This window comes from Rhincodon typus, chromosome 14 (assembly GCF_021869965.1).
Source record: "Rhincodon typus isolate 14 chromosome 14, sRhiTyp1.1, whole genome shotgun sequence".
Taxonomy (NCBI): Eukaryota; Metazoa; Chordata; class Chondrichthyes; order Orectolobiformes; family Rhincodontidae; genus Rhincodon; species Rhincodon typus.
In genome coordinates, this window is record NC_063345.1 from 16,664,108 (window position 1) to 16,686,327 (window position 22,220).

The window sequence follows — 22,220 nt, forward strand, 5'->3', positions numbered from 1 at the left end:
GGAGCAGGAAAGCTGACGTTTCGGGGCTAGACCCTTCTTCAGAAAATGACCCTTCATTTTCTGAAGAAGGGTCTAGGCCCGAAACGTCAGCTTTCCTGCTCCTCTGATGCTGCTTGGCCTGCTGTGTTCATCCAGCTCTACACCTTGTCATCCCAGGAACCAGTCTGGTATACCTTTATTGCAGTCCCTCCAAAGCCAGACCATCCTTCCACAGATAAGGAGACCAAAACTGCACACAGTACTCTAGGTCTGGTCTGAACAAGGCCCTGTATAATTGCAGCAAGACACTCCTGCTCCTGTACTCAAATCCTGTTACTATAAAGGCCAAGATACCACTTGCCTTCTTCGTGCCCTGTTTCACCTTGATACTTACTTTCAAAGACCGGTATACAAGATCGCCTGGGTCATGTTGCCCCTCTCCTTTTCTAATGAGTTATCATTTATGTAATCATATGCCTTCCTATTTTTGTTAACAAAGTGGTAACACTTATCCGCATTATACTTAATCTGTTGTGCATAGCCCATTAACTCAACTAATCCAAATCACAGTGAAGCCTCTCTGCATTCATCACACAGTTCACCCTTCCACTGTGCAAACTTAGAGATATTACATTTAGGTCCCTCATTTAAATCACTAATATATATTGTTAACAGCTGGGGTCTAAGTACTGAACCCTATGGTACCCCACTGGTCACTGTCTGCTACTTGGAAGAAGTAGTGATTGTAACAAGGTCAGCCAGGTTGACCTCTTAAAATATGAGTTCCCTGATTGGGGCTGTTAATCTGGTCCAATCAGGGAGTCCTAGCTGACAGATAAAAAAAGCGGTGTCAGACATCCTGCTGACTCTGGGAGCTATCTCTGAGGGAGTTGGACCAGTGTCAAAGACTCTCCACGTGTAAAAAAAGGATGAATTAGTGACATGATACAACCTCTGTGGAATTACTTCAGTGGCAACAAGAGTAAAGCACATTCCTGAACAAACTCGCTCGCAACAGTTGTCTTTGAGTTGGGGTAAGCATTTCTGGCATCATGCCGATATTTGGGAAACTTGACTCGTTCGATCCTGCTATCGAAAATTGGGCCCGGTATGTGGAAAGAATGCGCTATGCTTTTCCAAGCAAATGATAGATGAAAAACGATGAGTAATTCTCCTGACAGCTTGTGGACACACAGGTTTATCAGTTATTAGGAGCCTAACTTCCTCTGAGGCACCAGATACAAAACCTTCCAAGTGCTGACGGATTTATTTCAGGAATAACATGACCCCAAGACTCCTCTAATTCTGAGATGCTACTGTTTTTACTGGACAATTCAAGAACCAGGGGAATCCATGTTAGGATTTTTGACCAGGTTAAGGTGACTGGCAGAGCCATGTGACCTTGGTTTAATAAGTCTTAATGAGATACTGACAGACTGGTTGGTATGTGGGATTAATGATGTAAACATGCAAAAGCACCTAAAGCCTAAGCCCAACTGGACTTCAAACAGGCAGTATAATTGGCGTTAACATTGGAAAATACTGCAAGTGGAGCATATAAGTTGAGGGTATTCTGATGGAAGTAAACAATCTTGCCAGTCCAGTTGAGCTTGGGGAACGCTATGTGTGTGAAGGCAATTGCACAGCCACATTCAGGACATATCCTGAACAGAGGGACTCTCAGTCAGCCCACCACAGAACCCCAAAACAAAGCCAAGCCTCAGCCAAACAGTTAAATTTTTCTTCAGGATCCAGGCTGGCAAGCCATTGTAGTTGCTGCCAGTGTGCAGACCCAAGACAGCGAAAGAATCCCACTAGACCTGGATTGAGTAAGAGAACTCATAGACCAGTAGCCAGAAGAGTGCACACCCTGGAAAGTCCACCTACACCTGCCTTGGGGCAGTTAAATTGTGCAGAAAAATCCAAAATCAGAGCCAATCAAAATAAACATATGGTTAAATGGTCACTCAGTTCTAATGGAGCTTGATACCAACGCGGCCATTTCAGTGATTGCAGATTTTAACAAAATTCACTCTGGACTCCAACCTTTAGGTTTGCGTAAGACCTTGGCTGACTGAGAATGTATACTGGGGAACCCCTACAGATTAAGGGTACGACTTCGGTTCTGGTCTCTTATGAGAAGCAGCTGGTTCAGTTACCACTGATTGTAATAAAAGGCTCGGACCCAAGCCTGATGGGGTGAAATTGGTTGAGAAAGATTCATCTTGATTGGCTCAATGTTTTTCAATTAAAAAATGGCTGCCTGAGTGACGTTCTAACTAAATACCCAAAAGTATCTCAGGAAAGTCTAGGGCCGATCAAAGGAGCCAAGGCCACCTTGTATGTTAACCAGGAAGCAATTCCACGATTCTGCATGGCTCACCCAGTGCCAGTTGCCTTATAGACAAAAGTAGAGGCAGAAATCAGAAGGCTGGAAAGCGAAGGAATCATCAAACCAGTCCAGTTTGCGGAATGGACAGCAGTGGTTGTACCGATTTTGAAGCTCGATGGGTCGTTTTGCTATTGAGGGATTTTAAACAAATGGTAAACCACTTTTCACACCTGGATAAATACCCAAGCCCTCACACAGAGGATTTATATGCAAAGCTGGCAAGGGTTGGGGGGCAGGTGTGGTTTGTCCGTCACAAAGGTGGACATGAGCTATGGGTATTTGCAGCTGAGGTAAGATGAGGATTCCCAGAAGTATGCTACAATTAATACCCATAAGGGTTTGTACCAATATATGAGGTTTGCCTGTGCAATTTTCAGCAGGCAATGGAGAACGTTTTGCAAGGTCCACCCCAGGTTGCCATTTATCGGGATGACATAGTAATAACAGGGAAGACCAATAAGGAGCAATTAGACAATTTGGACATAGTCCTTAGACAGTTCTCCCAGGTGGGTGTACACCTAAAAAAGGAAAATTGTGTGTTTCAGTCACCCCAAATGATCTACTTGGGCTACAGAGTCGACCCAGATGCTGGGTTACACCTGTTTGAAGATAAAGTGAGGCTGATCAATGATGCCCCTGTTACCAGGCCTGTACCAGAGTTTAGGTCTAACTTGGACTGGTGAATTTTTATGGAAAGTTCATATATAACCTGGCCTCCATCCTGGCACATTTGCATCAACTCTAAAAAAAGTCAGCCTTGGAAATGGTTGCATTGTCAAGCCATAACTTTCAGGGAAATGAAGAAACAGCTATCATCATCTAACAATGATCCCAAGCAAGATTTGGTATTGATGTGCAGTGCCTCCCCATACGGCTTTGGGGTAGTATTAACTCGTAGGTGGCCCAATGGAGAGGAACGCCCAATAACATATGCATCCAGGACTATTGTAGACCAAAAATATGCCCAGATAGGGAAGGAAAGTTTGGCAGTCATATTTGAAGTCAAGAAATTGATGGTTCCACCTTCCCCTAAAGGCATTCTGAAATAAGCAACCTTACAGATGGGCCATAAATTGATCACTAAAGTTAACATGAATGACCAGGACTGACTCTGTTCTCTAGTTGATGCAAACTGCTTCAGAAAAACACACCTTCAAATCTACATGTTTGATCAAGCTGGTGACCTCTTGTCCTAACATCTCAACATGTGCCTTTGTGACTCAAATATGCTTCTTTACAGAACCAGGAGCCGATTTTACTTTGTTAATACTGCTACATGCAACCATTAATTTTATAAGTTTGATTCCTTATAAACTTAAAAGTACTTTTAATTCACTTGCTGAAAAGTTCTTTCTTCCTTTCCCTGTTAAACAGCTTATGTGACATTGACATGTGCATTCCGATATGGAAGGGAAGATTTGGATGTCATGGACCTTAGTTTCCAAAAGGATATTTACAGTGAGACAATCCAGGTCTATCCACCCATTGCAGGCAACAAAATGCCACTGACTCCACTGCAGGAGAGGCTGGCTAGCAAACTGAAAGAGAACTGCTACCCTTTCATCTTCCAGGTACGACTGTAATGGCACCAGATGTTCCTCGTTGTTATCAAAAACGTCAGCTCTGGTAACTAACCCAGAATTATGGATTTCCCAGGTTTCCTCCTAAAATTAACTCCAGGATTTTTTTTTCCAATATTTCCTCAAAGTTACGACCTGCCAGTTCTGCTATCATTCTAGTAACTCCTTTTTGAACCTTCTCCAATGCTTCCCTTTTCATAATGGAGAGACCAGAACTGTGATCCAGTTGTGGCACGGCCAAGTTCTGAGCAAATATGACAGCAGGATCTGCCATTTTTACATGCATTTTGACATCTGGAGTTATGGCTTATCATGGGAGAGACTCTAAATCTCGTTCCTTCACATGACAGTCTCTCACTCATACTGCCTGCCTTTGACACATGTTGGAAAGATTTACTGTTTGATCCTTGACCTGTTGGGTCCCATTATGGATGCACTGTCGTTAGCTCTTAGACCCTGAGGTGGGACTTGAAGCATAACCTTCTGGCTCATGGGCACATAAATGACCCACTGCTGATGGGAGATGGGAAGACCCTGACTGAATATCCTGTGGAATTTCCCAGTGAGGTTGCTTTGAGTGGGATTCTCAATTACAGAGAGCTTGATTACCAGGAGTAGAAAGCCTGAAAGAGCAGATAATTGCAGGATCTAGCAGAGATTCTGGAAGGATTTTGGTGGTACATGGCAATTTGTCATCCTGGGACATAGATTATGGGGGTTGTGTATACAAAGCAAAAATACAATGAATATTAAAATGAAGCCATGCAGCCTCATTGTAATATTGAAATGACCAACATTCCTGTGAGCGAACTTTCCATCTGCCTCTTGTTCTACCTCAGTCACAACTGCATTTGAGATGGGCTTAGTTCCTGTCATGGTTTGTTGCATTCACCCTCAGATCTGACCCCAGCTCTACCTGTTTCTGGGACTTAAGGTTCATCCTCTTATTTTCTGAGAAATCTGTAGAATCATAGAACGATGGTAGGATAGACCATTCAGCTCATTCTAACCTCCGTATTTTTCTTGCCAAAATGTACCACCACACACTTCTTTACATTGAAATGCATTTGCCAATCACAAGTCTAGTTTCCAAGTTTACGATCGCCTTTCAGCATGTCATCAAGAACGTTAACCACAACCCATTAGCTAACACCTCATCTAACTAGATAGGTAAGCTGCTGCAGTTGCTGCTTATAGCTGCAAGTGCTAGGAGATCTACTTTTCGTGGTTTGTCACTCTTCTCGAACTTGCAACATCTTTGTATATTCACTGTTGCTTGTTTGTAGCCACTCCGTCATTTGGCTAGACTTCAGTTGACCCCACATTTTGCTGCCCGCCACTTTGTCCTCAAACAGAGATCTCTGCAGCTTTTGAGTTCTGATAGAATGATTTTTTAACAGATCACTTTTAAAGGATTTAAATTACCTCAGCTTTCTACATCTGCTGTAGTTTATGTGAGAACCGATCCCTTGTAACTCATGATTTTAACTCGAGGTCTGTTAATAATCTAAACATAATAAACTACTTACATCTTTAATGTGCATGTCTTGCAGACTTGTATTGATCTTTGTCTTTAAGGAAGACCAATTTAGTTTAGTAATTCTTAACATTTAATGGCTCAGAAGAGTTTTTTTTTAAATAGTCTTGGTGTCCCAAGTACTATAATTTGAAACAAAAACAGATAATGCTAGAAAAAATTCAACATGTCCGGCAGCATCCATGGAGAGAAACCAGAACTGATTCTGAGAAAGAGTTATGCAATCTGAAATGTTAACTCTGATTTCTCTCCACTGATGCTGCCAGACCTGCTGACCTTTTCCAGCAATTTCTGTTTATGTTTCTGATTTACAGTATCTGTCGTTCTTTCAGTTTTTATTGACCATAATTTGAAGGTCATTTTGAAACTTATTTTGCTTTGAAATGGTTTAAATCTTTCCAGATCCCTCCAAACCTGCCATGTTCAATCACCTTGCAGCCAGGATCAGAAGACCATGGAAAGGTAAACATAAATTTTGTGAAATATCACCTGGGTAGATACATTGGACAAAATGAGTCATTCCCTATTGACAATGAAGAAACATGGGTTGGGGATGAAGAATGATCTTCAAACTCCACCTATAGTAGGGAGCAAGTTGACAAAGTGACTGCATCTCCTCCTCAACGTCAGCATCTTAGGTCTGAATATTAATAGTCTTGCACCTACTTTGATTGCACTCTCCAGATGGGGTTTTGCCATAGTTCAGGCAGCATTGACCAGATGCTATACTGAGCTGGCTGACAGGCCAGGTCTGGGCAATGCCTGGAGCGGGTAGGAGAGAAGAGGATATGGAAGATAATGATTGCGTGCCAGGGTTGTTTCTAAGTTCAAAGAGATCAATAATAGAAGTTTTCTGAGTCATTCTGAGAGCAACCTCCAGCCGTCCCTTTTTGGACCAATGGATTAAGATTCACAAATTTTATAGACCCGGTGCAACACTCTTAGTGTCTCTTTGCCCCTGAATATTGGCCCTGTCTTTGCATAATTTCACCATCACCAGTTTCTGGTGGAATGTTTCTTGCTCAATTTCAGCCCTGCGGGGAACTAGCATCAGACAAATTTTGTCGCCCAATAGAATGTCTGAGATGCAGCATTACCCTATCCCTCTTGATACTGAGCCGTTGGGCACATGCCTTCCCATGCACAATAGGTGGTCAACCGCTGAACGTTGGTCCCAGTGTGTCTATAATTGAATTATATTGAGAGAAATACAGCGAGAACAAACAATGTTAAAACATTTTAGTTTCACCAACAGTGAACAGGAATTTATCTCCACAACAGTTACACTGGAATCAAGAGCAAAAAGTTTCAATTGTTACCACAATCGTCCATCATAAAATTGAGGGAATGTTGGCCGTATGCCTGTATCTATAGTTACAAGCCAATGACCCAGAACGTTTTTAGGCAAACCACATTTTCTTGACTGCATTTGAACTATTAATTTTTTCTTTTGTAGAAGCTGTTACAGACATGTGATATTTTTAATTAGCTTCTGCTAGGTTTAGGATACAGAAAGGTTGTATATGAGCATTCTCAAAACCACTAGAGAGCAATCAACAGTCAAGACACATTATTCAATCATACCCCTTGGCATAGCAACAGGCAGAAACAAATGCTTCTTGTCCTCTCTTTTTACACAATTTACATTTGCCCTTTTCTTCCTGATGTGTTTTCATGCCGGGTTTCAGTTTAAAATGAATTGATTAATCATGAATAACCTAATCCTAGTCACGTACAACTCCTGACAATGAGGACAAGACAGACCAATCTGTTCCTAAACACTTTCCAGTGGCTTTGGAACCAATAAGCCCAGATGCATAAATAAGAACACAGAATCGTAGAATCATTACAGCGCAGCAAGATGACATTTTTTATTTATTGTTTAATGGGATGTGGGTATCACCAGCAAGGCAATACTGTTGCCCATTCCTAATTGCTCTTATACTGAGAGATTTGATATATCATTTCAAAGGGGCGTTAAGTGTCAACGACTCTGCTGTGGAGCTAGACTTACATGTAACCGAACTGGGGTAGGAATGGCATGTTTCCTTCCCTGAAGGATGTTTGTGAACCATATGGTTTCAACAACTACCAATAGTTTTATGCTCACCATGACGGAGACAAGTTTCTAATTCTAGAATTATTAATAAAGTGAATTTAAATTCCAACATCTGCCGTAATGGGATTTGAAGCCATATCACCAGAATGTTAATCTTGGGTCTTCCCAGATCACTGCACCAGTGACATTACCACTGCACAACCATTAAATCCATTGAGGCTGGAGCAGCTCCCTTCAAGAGCAATTCAGCTAATCCCATTCCCACAAGCTTTCCCAGTAACCTGACTTTTTAAAATGCCTTCAGGTTCTTAACCAATCTCTTTGGAAAATCCATGATTGAATGGGCCTCTGTAGTGCATTCAGGCAGTGCAGGCCAGGTTGTAAATTTATGATGTAAAGCATTTTTCTTCATGTCTGCATTGCTTCTTTTGCCAATCACCTCACACCAGTGCCGTCTCAAGCTTGACCTTTTCACCACAAGGAATTCATGGGGGGAATGTAACTCACATGAAAATGAGGGAGACAGAGCTGGAGTAATGTAAGAATGGAGGAATAGGAGTGCATTCCTTTCCTGTGAACAACTCCGCAGTCATTCACAAAGATCAACAGCTCCATCTGCTGATTGGTAAATAAAACACTGGATATTTAATCCCTTACAAGTTTTTTGCCTTGAAGAAGGCTTTTCTCTTGGTTGAAGCGGCATTGAAAGCTTGTAGCCTTTACTGTTTGGTAACATTCATTAATCTGTATGGATAACATCAAAAAAGATATCTGTATTATACTTTCTACCCACCAGGTTATTTCTTGTGTTAAAGTTGCATCAATGAATTAGTGCAACATCGTATTTTACAAAGAATGTCAACATTATGGAGGAGGTAGGCATGGACGACATTAACACTGTACAGTCTACTGGTGCCATTAAAGACCTCTGTCACAAACATGGCACCTGTTGGTGACACACACGTATATCAGCGTTAAAGCAATTGCTCTTAGCTTTTGAAGAAATAGTTATGTTTCATGGATTCACTCCCAAAGCTTGGCTGGACAGTTGGCTTGCGATGTAGAGTGATGCCAACACTCTGCAGGTTTCAATTCCTGCACTGGCGAGAAGCCCTATGGTTGGCAAGACTATGGCCATCTTACTTCCAAAAACATCACTAAAATTCTGCCAAGTGCAAAAGCACTCTAAAGTTATTTTAAGTGTGCTCCCCATTATTTGGTAAGTAACACTACTCAGTCCAGCACAGAATAAACTAAACTCCAGGTCGAGAGCTCAGCAAATGTTGCAAAGTAGCAGCACACCATCTCAAAAATAAAACTCAGCCATGTGTTGTGCTATAAATAGGTATCTGTAAACCAGAGCAAAGGAGCTGAGGGCTTCAGTATCACAGAAATCTAAAATATCTGGTTTTCAGCTAACAACACATTGATCATTCTTGCAGATAGAACAATCGGAAAGTTGTGACACAGGTTAGAGCAGGGCAGGGGAAGAAATGAGAATTGGAGTAGATTTTGACTTTGTGGATTGATGGAGTAGCTTGTACTTCTTCTCCTGATTTTCTTTGAATTTTTTTTTTGGGAATAAAAGATTGGGAAAGATGTAGAACCAGTTTCAGACATTCTGTCACTGTTTCACACTGTCACACAAAATGAAGATCTACACCAACGACTCTTTAAATGCTGTCCCTTTACAGAAATGGACCTGATCCTGTCTATTTCCTACACTTTCTGAGGGTCAGGGTTGCAGTAAACATAATCCAAAATGTTAAAGCGCAGTCAGTATCCATCCTGGGGACAAGAAAAGGCCTCACATCAAATAACATATTGGCATATTTTGTGTTATTATGACATATTGCCATTGAATGGTAACTTGTGTGGATTACAGTTTGATTAATAGTGTTAGCTTAAAAGCTTAATAATTAAGGAAGGGCAATGACCTTTTTAAAATAATTGGTGACTTAACGTTATCCTAGTTAGTGTGAACTAAAATGCATCTTACTTCTTTTACAGGCCTGTGGTGTGGACTTTGAGGTGAAAGGATTCTATGCAGATAACCTGGAGGAAAAGATTCATAAAAGGTACAGCTACTTTTACCTTCCTAATTGCTAACACCGCAAAACAGGCAATCATCTCCCTACAATGACGGTGAAAGCTCGAGGGAAAGAAGCCCACAAATCGGAATGCATCCTTAAAAATCTCACAGAATTTAAGTTAAGCATACATGAAATCTTCTAATGAACCAATGCATATTTTTACTTTTCCTTTCTTTTCCTCACTGTCACTTAGATTTCATTGGCAATGTAGACCAGTTGCTTCTGATTTTTCTGGTGTCCTAAATTCTCTTTATTGGTATCAGTGGGCATGCAAAGGATAATTCAATGCTGAATGAGTGCAACTCCAACAACATTCAAGAAGCTTGAAATCATCCAGGATAAAGCAGCACATTTGATTGACACCACATCCACAAACATTCACGTCCTCCATCACCAACACTCAGAACTGCAAGGTACACTGCAGAAATTCACCAAGGCTCCTTAGGCAGCACTTTCCAAATCCATGACCTCTACCACCTAAAAGGACAAGGGCAGTGCATAGCATTACCACTTGTAAGCTTCCCCTCCAAGCTATTCACCATCCTGACTTGGATAAATATTGCTGTTCCTTCAGTGTTGCTGGGGTAAATCCTGGAACTCTTTCCATAATGGCACTATGCCTGCACCTTCTGCATGTCCATAAAGACACTCACCAACTTATATTGATGCACCATAGAAACATTCTATATGGATGCATCACAGCTTGGTACAACTGCTCTGCCTAGGACCCTAAGAAACTGCAGAGATTTGTGACCACAGCCCAGTCCATCAAGCCAGCCAACCTGCCATCCATTGACTCCATCTACACTTCTCGCTGCCTCAGAAAGGCAGCCAACAACATCAAAGACCCTTCCCATCCTGGTTATAATCCCTTCTAGTCTCTTCCGTCAGGCAGAAGATACAAAAATCTAAACATACCATATACCAACAGGTTCAAGAACAGCTTCTTCCCCGCAGTTATTAGACTTCTGAATGGACCTCCCACATTTCAAATCTAACATTGATCTTGCTTTTTGTGGTGCCTTCTTTGCAGCCATAACATTGTATTCCTCACCCTGTTCTATCACCCTATTATCTTTGTATTGCATGCAAAACAAAACTTTTCACTGTACCTAGTTATATGTGACAATAATAAATCAAATCAAGATCAAAAACCAGCATCAAATGGTCTGCATTGGTTCAAGAAATGAGTCACCACCACATTGTCAAGCTCCTCTAGAGATGAGCAATTAATGCTGGCTGAGCCAGTGATGGCCACACCCTATAAGTGAATAAAAAAGCTGTACACCCAGAGTTCCTTTAGGAAGGGGACTCCATGGCTTTGGCCTAGTGATAATGAAAGGTGACTGATTTGATCAGAATGGTGTCAACAGCAATAAGTTTGATTGTGATTCCAGCTGGAATTACTTTTAGACCTGCCCCCTTACCCTCTCCATCATGGAGTTTGTAGCATCATGGGTCATAACTACCTTTAGGCAGATAAAGGAAGAAAAATATATGTCAAACAAATTGTTGTCCAAGTACTGTCACTTTCCACAGACAACAGTATAAATCTATCTGGCCTGTAATCATTCATCACTATTGTCTGTTTTCAGTTTCTTAACCAAGTTTATTCCATATTCCAACTGTCTGTTTAATTCATGGACTTTTACATGAGGAGGTTTCTAAATAAAAGTAAATAAATAGCAGATTTACAGTCATAGATTTGAGCTTCCTCCTTCACACAGGGAAAATAGTGTTCCTTATTCTCAGATTTAAATCAATTCCAATTGTGATTGCATCATTTAATGATTAACCTGAAAATCTAGCATTAATTACATTTAGATTTCTAGCCTAACTTGATTTTCATAATACTTTGCAAGTCCCGATGAAACCTCACGAGAGGAAATCTGATTTAAGTGGTGGGAACTGTTAAAGGCAAGTGTCAGAAATGAGGAGATTGGTAAATTGCTTCAATCCCCTACCAATGGGCTCACAATCTTCAAGGGTGTCCATGTGAACAGAATGTGCTAGTAGTATTTTTGAAAAGGAGTTGAGAAAATTAGAGCAAGGGAGAAACTTTGAAAACTGAGCACCAATGATCAACACACATTTCTCAGTGCTTTATAACTTATTCACTTCATTCAGGTGTGAATCGGACTTAAAGTTAATTTCCTGTGGCATGGTGACATTAATGTGTCATTTTGCTTCGTGTTACAGGAATTCAGTGAAGTTGGTCATCCGCAAGATCCAGTACGCCCCAGAGAAAAGCACAGCGCAGCCCAAAGCAGAAATAACTCGGCAATTCCTCATGTCAGACAAGCCATTACAACTGGAGGCATCGCTTGACAAAGAGGTCAGTTTGATTATCTCTTAGACAGTGGCGATGCCAGCAAACAGGACGGTCACCAAAATCATCTGGATTATAGCTCAGGGTGACTACCACAGTGTAATTGCTCAATTTGTAGCATGAGAGCTTATGAGTCAGAAGCCTGACTCTTGAAGCCCTACTTGAGCACAAATTCTCAATCAAAGATAAGGCTGAAGTATTTGCAGCAATCTTCAGCTGGAAGTGTGAAGTGGATGATCCATCTTGGCCTCCTCTAGTGGACCCAGTTGCTAGTCTTAGGTCAATTCGATTCACTCCCTGTGACATAAAGAAATGGTTGCAAGCATTAGATACTGCCAAGGCTGTGGGCCCTGACAACATTCCGGCAATAGGACTAAAGATTTGTGCACCATAACTTGCCGCTCCTCTAGTCAAGCTATTCCAGTACACTCACAATACTGGCATTCACCTGATAATCTGTAAAATTTCCCAGGTATGTCCTGTTACACAGAAAAGCAGGATAAATCCAACACAACCAAATACCAGTCGGGCTATTTTTGATTGTCAATAAAGTGATGGAAGGTGTTATCAACAGTGCTATCAAGCAGCACCTGCTCAGAAATAACCTGCTCAGTGACATCCAGTTTGGGTTCCGCCAGGACCACTCAGTTCCTGACCTCATTACAGCCTTGCTTCAAACATGGACAAAGGGCTGAAATCCAGAGGTGAGGTGAAAATGGCAGCCCTTGACATCAAGTCTACATTCAACTGACTGTGGCATCAAGGAGCTGTAGCAAAATTGGAATCAATGGGAAATCAGGGGGAAACTGTCTGCTGGTTGGAGTCATACCAGCACAAATGAAGGTGGTTGCGGTTGTTAGAGGTCAGGCAGCTCAGCTGTAGGACATCTTTGCAAGAGTTCCTCAGGGTAGTGTCCTGGGCCCAACCATCTTCAGCTGCTTCATCAATGACGTTCCCTCCATCATAAGATCAGAAGTGGGGATGTTTGGTTAATGCAGAATGTTCAGAACCATTCACGACTTCTCAGATTCTGATGCAGTCTGTGATCAAATGTGACAAGATTTGGACAATATCCAGGCCTGGACTGACAAGTGGCAAGTAACATTCATGCTACACAAATGCCAAGCAATAACCACCCCCAATAAAAGTCAATCTAACCACTGTCCCTTGATATTTGATGGTGTTACCATCACTGAATCACCTGTTATCCAAATCCTGAGGGTTCCATTGACCAGAAACTCAATATAAATACAGTGGCTCAAAGAACAGGTCAGAGAATAGATAACTTACAAGTAGATAACAGTAAGTAATCTATTTCCTGATTCCCCAAAGCCTATCCTCAATCTACAAGGCACAAGAAAGGAGTGTGATGAAGTAATCCCCACTTGTCTGAATAGGTGCAATTCCAACATCATTCAAGAAGCTTGACACTATCCAGGACAAAGCAGCCTGCTTGATTGGCATCACATCCATAAGCATCCAGTTCCCCCACATCCCATGACTGAATTAAAAAGAACATTTTTTTGGAGAGCTGCAGAGTTGGAGGAGTTTTTTTTTTCAAATGAGATATTAAACTGTTCTGAGGATGGGTCATTGGATCCGAAACGTTAACTCTTTTTTCTCCTTCACAGATGCCTCCAGACCTGCTGAGCTTTTCCAGCAACTTTGTTTTTGTTCCTGATTTACAGCATCCGCAGTTCTTTTGGTTTTTATTAAACTGAGGGGCTATCTTTCCCTGCTTGTTAACCCTGTTTCGAAGAATATCAAAGGATTTTTTTCCTGGTGAGTTAGCCAATTCTTAACCCTCAAAAAATCACTAAAAATGATGATTGAGTTATTATTTTCATCTGGACCCTTGCTGTGTGCATATTTCCCACATCACAACAGTGACTACACTTAAAAAATAATTAATTGACTGTAAAGCACTTAGGGACATTCTAAGGTCAAGAAAGGCCAGATATGAATAGGAGCTGTTCATTTTTTAAGCCTTGGCTGAAATTATCAGTCTTGTGTTTGTTGTGCCTATAGGATCAATTTTGACCCAAATGTGGAGAAGATTAAATGATACGTTGCTTTAGACTAAGCTGGTATGACTCTTGGTCATAGGTTGTGTAACACACACTGGTCCTTTGAGCCAGTGAACCTTTGAGCCAACAAACTATTGCCTCCCATTGGCTGCGTCTGACTTTCAGAAGTGCATTGGGTATTGGGGTGAGGGGTGGGCAGATGCGGAGCCAGTGCAAGCCACCATTCAATATTCAAGAGTTTTCTGTCTTTGTTCTGCCAATTACATTCGCCCCAGACATTATCTAAGTGGTACATTAATCCAAGTAAGTGTAATTTCCAGTATTGCACATTATCAAGCTCAGGAATTCTGCAAATGCCCACAAAGGCAATAAAAGATATCTTTCAATCCATTTTTTCCGGCAAATGTATTTACATTTGTATAAAGCAGGAAGCAAAGCATTAAAATAATCCCTTTTAATTTAATCAGTGGGATGGAGGACAGTGCTGGATGATCCTTTGTTAAGTAATAATCCCTCTGCTATCTGCAGACTTTCCTAGTCCTGTACATTATCAATCCAAACCATAGGGAATAGAATTGGAACTTAAATATATTTAAGCCCTGATGAAATTACTGATGTAAAAATGTTTACATAAAATGCGAATATTGGTACAAACTAATGCATCTGGCAAATTCAAAGGGGACATAGATCCTGAACAGCTTGCACAAAATGCTAGACAATTGGTGGAGGATGTGTTATGATATTGGGCCTGGTCTGTAATTGGCAATTAATATTCATGGGGCACCTAAGCTAAAAAAAAACCTGGAGTTCATAATGAATTGCATTTTTAAGGATTAAATAGTCAAACTAATAACGACTGCCTTGTTGCTCAATTCATTTGTTTTGGTCTTTAAAAAGTGTCGGAATATTTAAGAAATAAAATGACCTTTTTCACCGAGTAGCTTATCCAGTTACTTAAGGATCATCAGTCGCACGCAGCACATGCCATCGTTTCACTATAGGGCAGTGTGAGGCAGCAGGTCTCAGGTCCACATCAGCTCAAATGGGGAGTGGGGATTCAGCTCCAAGCTATTGATGTTCTGAACCTCGAGGTAGCTATCTGGCCAATGAAACTAACCAGCCCACCAGTCACATGGCATTGAAAATGATGGAAAACAAGTTAAGTATTTGCCGTGGAGACAAAATTGCAGGTGGAGGTTTCTATATGTCTGCTGCCTCATCTGAATGGTTGAGGTCATGAGTTTGGAAGATGCTGTTAAAGAAGGTTTGAGAAATTTTGGCAAGTAGTTGGATACATTCTGCATTGATGATAGTGGAAGTGAATATTTAAACTGATAGATGGGTGTCTATCAAATCAGTTGATTTGTTCTGGGTGTTCTTTGTCCTTTTGACTATTATTAGAGTTGCACTCCAATAGGCAAGTGGGGAATTTTCCATCATGTTCCTGACTTGTGCCTTTTATCTGGTGGACAGGCTTTGGGAAATTAAGAGGTGAATTACTCACCATAGAATTTCTAACCTTTGATCTGTTCTTGTAGCCGGTGTTTATATGATTGGTCCTGTTCAGTTTCTCAATGGTACCACCCTGGATGTTGATAGTGAGGGATTCAGTGGTTGTGATGCAATTGAATGTCAAAGTGAGTTAGAGATTGTCGTTAGCTGGCACTTCTTTGGCATGAATGTTACTGGCTACTTGTCAACACAAGATGGAATGTTGTTTAGGTCTTGCTACTGTTGGCATGGAGTGCTGCAATATCCGAAGAGTCTCAAATAATAATGTACATTGTGCAATCATCAATGAACATCCCCACAAGATGGAAAGAAAGACAATGATGAAGCAGCTGAAGAAGGTTAGGCATAGGATGCTAGCCTGAGGTGGTAGGGTCTCTTGTGTTGCAGTGGAAGCATCCCAACTTCTGAGTCAGAAGGCTCACATTCAAGTCCCACCTCTTCCAAAAATGTATCATTATGTCTGAACAGGTTGGTTAGAAAGTACTTAACCCGGGGATCTGCTGCAGTGATGTCCTGGGACTGTGAAGAATGAACAGTCACCTCCATATTCCTTTGTGCCAGGTATGACTGCATCCATTGGAGAATGTTCTTATTGACTGCAGTTATGCTCGGCACCTTGATGCTGCACACAGGGAAATTCTGCTTTGATGTCAAGGGCAATCACTTTCACCTTGCCTGTGGTGGTATGCGCTTTTGTCTGCGTTTGGGCCAAGGTTGTAATGAGGTCAGAGCTGAGTGATCCTGGTGTAACCCAAATTGGATGTGGATGAGCAGTTCATTACTGTGTAAATGTCACCAGATAGCACTGTTCACATCACTTTCCATCACTTCTCTGTTGATTGAGATTAAGCTGATGGGGCCATAATTGTCTGAATTGGATTTATCCTATTTTTGGTGGACAAGTCATGCCTGAGCCATTTACCACCATACTAGGTAGATGTCACAGTTGTAGTTTTGCTACTAACATAGGAACTGGTGATTGGCCTGGCAACAATGAGTAGCAAATAGTTAATAATTAGGATGTTTATCTTGAAGAAGGGGAGAACTCTGTCAGAACCTTTCTGATGGTGGACTGGACTCCTACTTAGTGTCAGACCCAAAGTAGACTGAGGCCAAGGGCTAATGTAGCAAAAAACTCCACGTCCCAAAGAAAGGGCAGCAGGCAGAAAAAGCTGCTTTCTGATTGGGTCTGCAGCCTCAAGAACCATATCCACTTTCCTTAATTGGCCATTGGACACACAGCAGTCCATTACAAACTACTTCCTGGAAAATTGCATCAATTCCTAAAAATTAACAAACTCCAAAAGATGCTGCCCAATTCCTCCCTCCCTAATTCTACCACCATCAATTTAACTCCAGAACCCTCTTATGTTATTGTTAAACGAATACCCACTCTAAAGGGGTGGCTGGAAACAGCAAGATGTCAAAACTGGTAATGAACACCACCCCTGAGCATGCTGGGGGCATTGTGGCAGTGTCTCCCAGGTGGTAAGATGTGAAGCCCAAGACAGCAGATGCTCAGCCTTCACTTACTGTGTCATTCTTGCATATACTGGGCTCCACCAAATCTAGCACTTAGCTTCTAGCTGTGGGCCAGTTTTACTGAACACTATATTGGTAACTTATGCTTAATTGCTGCTTGCAGCTGTCTAAACTTCGGTGAGGCCACATTTGGAATATTGCATTCAGTTCTGGTTGCCACACTACCAGAAGCATATGGAGGCTTTGGAAAGGGTACAGAAAAGGTTTACCATTGTGTCACTTGGTTTGGAGGGTATTAGCTATGAAGAGAGATTGGACAAACCTGGTTTGTTTTCCCTTGAACGTCAAAGGATGAGGAGCATCCTGATAGAAGTTTACAAAATTATGAGAGGCATGGATAGTCAGACTCTTTTTCCCAGGATAGAAATGGCAATTTTTAGGGGACATGGCTTTAGCTTAAAAAGAGGAACGTTTGAAGGAGATGCGAGAGGCAAGTTTTTTTACTCAGAAGGTGGTAAGGAGCCTGGAATGCACTGCCAGAGTAGGTGGTGGAGGCAGATACAACAGCAACAATTACGAGGCATCTTGACAGATATATGAATAGGCAGGGAATAAAGGGATATACACCACCCAGGAGTAAAAGGTTTTTAATTTAGAAAGGCATCATGTGTCGTGGACAAAGAGCCTGTTCTTGTCTTTACTGTTCTTAGTTTGTTCTTTGTTCTTTACATATGATGATAATACTAATAATCATAGAATTCCTATTTTCTTAGATTCATGAGTCAAGCAAATTCCTCAGCCACCTGAAACAGAGTTGAATTTGAGAGGTGACAGAAGGGGTGGGGTGCAAGGTTATAAGTTTCCAGAGGCACTTTCTTCTGAATGTGAGAGTTCAGTTCTTTAATCTCACTATAATCTAACTGGTATGTTTCGAAGAATTGAACAGCACAGCCTGCTAAATAAAATGCTTTGCACAAAGTCAACAGCACTATACAAGCTGAATATGATTCCTTTACAGATGTATTATCATGGCGAACCTCTCAAAGTCACTGTCCACATTAACAATAACACAAGCAAGGTGGTGAAGAAGATTAAGTTATCCGGTAGGTACAACTTCCTCATTTATATCATTGTATTGGTTTTCTATGACATGAACACCCTTCTATGCAAAGCATGACGCCACAGTTGCAAATTTAATACATACCGTCTGGTGGAAACTGAGGGTCTGGTTAAAATGAAGTTAGTGATGCCCACTGGGGATTGTGTTCCTGCTGTGACCAGATGTTAACTTGAACAGAGTTACCCTTCTTGGGTAAAGTCAAGCTCCAACTTTAAAGGTGTACATAGACTCTTCAGAACACTATCTGCAATTATAGAGTCCTGGGAGCTACAGACCTCAGACCTCATCAGATCAAATCTGGTTGAGGGGAGATCATGAGGCCAGAAGAGGCACAGCAGGATAGCTAATTTAAATTTGATTTTAGTTGCCCGTGTAGGTCAAGAGGGGCAGGAGTCCTTTCCAACCCTCACTGGACCTCAGTTGTCTACCCCCACCCCTAATCCCATCATGGCAGACCTAATCATGTTGAGCAGGTAATTGTATCGTAATGAGAACTATCTAGTTTCTAGTGAGTGGCTAATGCATTATGTAGCCCAGATAAGCTTGTATTCACTATCCTGACTATATGTGATCTTAATCATAGAATCCCTACAGTGTGGAAGCAGGCCATTCAGCCCATCAAGCCCACACAGACCCTTGGAAGAGCATCTCACCCCCTACCCAATCCCTGTATTTCCCACCCTAGACTCTATGGGCAAGTTAGCATAGCCAATCCACCTAACCTGCACACCTTTGGATTGTGGAAGGAAACCGGAGCACATGGAGGAAACCCATGCAGCCTATTAATATACTTGCAAGCTTTATTAATTGCTTCATCCCATTACTGACACATTGTCTGTGTTAAGTTGTTTGAGTCATCTTGCAAAAATTCCATTCATTTTGCAATAGCATTGAATACTATTTTGTTCTACTAATCTGCAACCTTTTGTTTGCGCGTGTCAGTAAATTACTGTGTGCTCAAAAACATTCTCCCAGGTGGTTTAGGGGAGTTAGAACATGATCAGAATCCAAAGTGTGGAAACCAAGACAGGAAAAGGATAGACAGTCAGTAGCAAAACACACAGACAAAGCATATTTCTCAACATTTGATTAGCTGTGGGACCTTACTGATATTGTGCTATGAGTGTTCTCTGTCAGCTACTGCAAGTTACATTGTCATCTTGTCTAATCAGTTGATCAGATCACAGATGTAGTCCTCTATCAACTTGACAAATATGCAAAGATGATATGCTCGGAAGAACCAAAGTAAGTTGCAACTATTTCGTGAAATTAATCAGTTCAGTGCTCTGTCACGGTGTTTTGCGTGTAATTGCGTACATGCATATATCTATACGTCTATATGTGTTTTTGCACTTTAGACTCTGTACTATAATTAGATGCATTTTAGTTGCGGAAGTAAAATGTGATGTGGCACAAAACTCATTTCATCTCAATGCACTACACTGAACTTTATCAGCTTTCTCTACACCTTTTACAGTGCAATGCTTCCTCAATAATGTAATGGAGTGTCACCCTACATTTTAATATTCAGACCTTAAGGTGGGAAGCTGTCATATGTGGGCCAGTCTGGACAACAGATTGTCATCCTTAATGCTAGAACACCAGATGAGATTTTTAGAAGAAATTAATGGTAGTCTTATGATCACTAATTATTTCTTTTTATTACAGAATTAAATGAATTTAAAATCAACAAGCTGCTATGGTGGGATTTGAATCTCTATCCACAGACCATGAGTGTGGGTCTCCGAATTGCTAGTCTAGGTGCGGCAGTCCCCTCTGATACAAGTGTCCATATTGTTGTATGGGGATAGAACCACAATGGTGGAGTGGTGGGAAACATAGGGATTTAGCTTAATTGTATCTTTGCAGATGGAAAAGAAGAAAGAGAAAGAGAGTTGTATTCAGTTAAATGTAAAGAACAAGTTGTGAACAGGGTTTTCATTTGGTTTTACACATCAGAGCAAGTTATAGTAAAAGTAGGGGAAAAATTGCCTGGAAATCCCTAGAATTCATTTGTGTGAGGACTGAGATAAAAATTCCTTTAATCGTTATGTAATAGAGGTGCCCCCAGGTTGTCTACCACAAGACTATTAATACAATATTATGGTGATTTCACCATAACAACTATCAGCATTCTGCATCTAAATGTTTTAAAACCAGTTATTTGAAAGCAGCATATTAATTGATATTGATTGTCTATGTTCATTTCTCTGAATGACTTTTGAGAGAAGGGCAAAACTCATGTTTCATGATGTTTGGATGTTTCAGGTGTGATAGAAAAGAATGGAAAGGGTAGGGGGATTGCGTTACTGACTAAGGGAAATGTCAAAGCTGCAAGAAGAGAGGACATCTTAGGCAGCTCATCCAAAAAGGCAATATGGGTAGAACTCGGGAATAAAAAATATGCAGTCACAATGATTGGGTTATATTGTAGGCCTCCCAGTAGCCGGTAGGAGATAGAGGAACAGCATGCATGCAGATCTTGGAAAGATGTAAAAACGACAGGGTTATTGTGGTGGGTGATTTTAACTTCCGTAATATTGACTGGGACTCCTTTAGGGCCAGGGGCTTTGATGGGATAGAATATGTTAGGTGCATCCAGCAGAGTTTCTTGAAACAATATGTAAATAGTTCAACTAGGGAAGGGACTGTACTAGAGATTTTATTGGGTAATGAATCTTGCCAGATGATTGAAGTTTCTATTAGGATTACATTTTGGGAACAATGATAATAATTCTGTAGGTTTAATGATAATTATGGATAAGGATATGTTTGGACCTCAGGTGAAAGTGCTAAATTGGGTGAAGGTTAATTACAACTATCTTAGGCAGGAATTGGAGCTTGGGGGCAGTTGCTTGAGGGGAAATCCAAATCTGACATGTGGGAGTCTTTGAAAGGTCAGTTGACCTGCATGTTCCTCTCAGGATGAAAAATAAAGATGTCAAAATTCAGAAACCCTGGTGACAAGAGATTTAAAAATTAATTCAAAAAGAAAAAGGAAGCATATATAAGGTTTAGGGAATGAAAATCAAACACAGCTCTTGAGGAGTATGAAAGAAGGAGAAAAGTGCTTAAATAAGAAATTAGAAAGGTTAGAAGGGGCTATGAAATATACTTAGCAAGTGGGATCACGGAGAATCCCGAGTAATTTTCTTCAGACATTAGGAGCAAGAGGCTAGCTAGAGAAAAGGTAGGTCACTCAAGGACAAAGGAGGGAATTTATGTATGGTGTCAGAGGAAGTAGGTGAGGTCCTTAAGGAGTACTTTGTGTCGGTATTCACCAAGGAGAAGGTCATGGATGATGGTAAGATTAGGGAGGTCCTGTTCGTGTCTGCAGGCATATCAGTATTAAAAAGGAGATGGTGTTGGGTGTCTTAAAAAACAATAAGGTAAATCAATCCCCAGGGTCTGATGGGATCTATCCCAGGATACTGAAGGAGGCAAGGGAGGAGATTGCTTGGGCCTTGGCAGAGATCGTTGTATCCTCTTCAGCCACAGGTGAGATCCCAGAAGACTGAAGAATAGCCAATGTTATTTCTTTGCTTAAAATGGGCAGCAAAGGTAATCCAGGGAATTATAGGCTAGTGAACTTCATGTCAGTGGTAGGGAAATTATTGGAGAAGATTCTTAGGGACAGGATTTACTCACATTTGAAAAAATGAATAGACTTATTAGGGATAGTCCGCATGGCATGAAGCAGAGGATCTGATTAGTAAGTTTACAGATGACACCAAAGTTGGTGGAGGTGTAGATATTGAGGAAGGCTATCAGAGGATGCAGCAGGATATGGGTTTGGTAGAAAATTGGGTGAAGAAATGGCAGACGGAGTTTATTCCAGACAAGTGTGAGGTGATGCAGTTTGGGAAGTCAAATGAAAGGGGAAAGCATACAGTAAATGGCAGGACTCTTAGGGGCACTGATATACAGAGGGATCTTGGAGTCCAAATCCATCCTTCCTGAAAGTGACAACACAAGTGGGTAAGATGTTAAAGAATGCAAACATTCTTCATTGATCGGGACATTAAGCAGAAAAGTTGGCAAGACATGTTGCAGCTGTATAACGCTTTAGTCAGGCCACATTTGGAGGATTGTATGCAGTTTTGGCCTTCA

General features: G+C 41.2%; 1 protein-coding gene across 1 annotated transcript in view; it reads left to right on the top strand.

The window, feature by feature from the left end:
• The window catches only part of LOC109927454 (arrestin-C-like), a 52,600-nt gene that overhangs the window by 8,108 nt on the left and 22,272 nt on the right, over positions 1 to 22,220 (top strand). The window contains exons 5-10 of the mRNA XM_020527480.2: positions 3,746 to 3,942; positions 5,891 to 5,950; positions 9,558 to 9,625; positions 11,840 to 11,975; positions 18,009 to 18,093; positions 19,283 to 19,355. Of these exons, the coding sequence (XP_020383069.1) occupies positions 3,746 to 3,942; positions 5,891 to 5,950; positions 9,558 to 9,625; positions 11,840 to 11,975; positions 18,009 to 18,093; positions 19,283 to 19,355 (619 nt within the window). The remainder of the gene's footprint in view (positions 1 to 3,745; positions 3,943 to 5,890; positions 5,951 to 9,557; positions 9,626 to 11,839; positions 11,976 to 18,008; positions 18,094 to 19,282; positions 19,356 to 22,220) is intronic.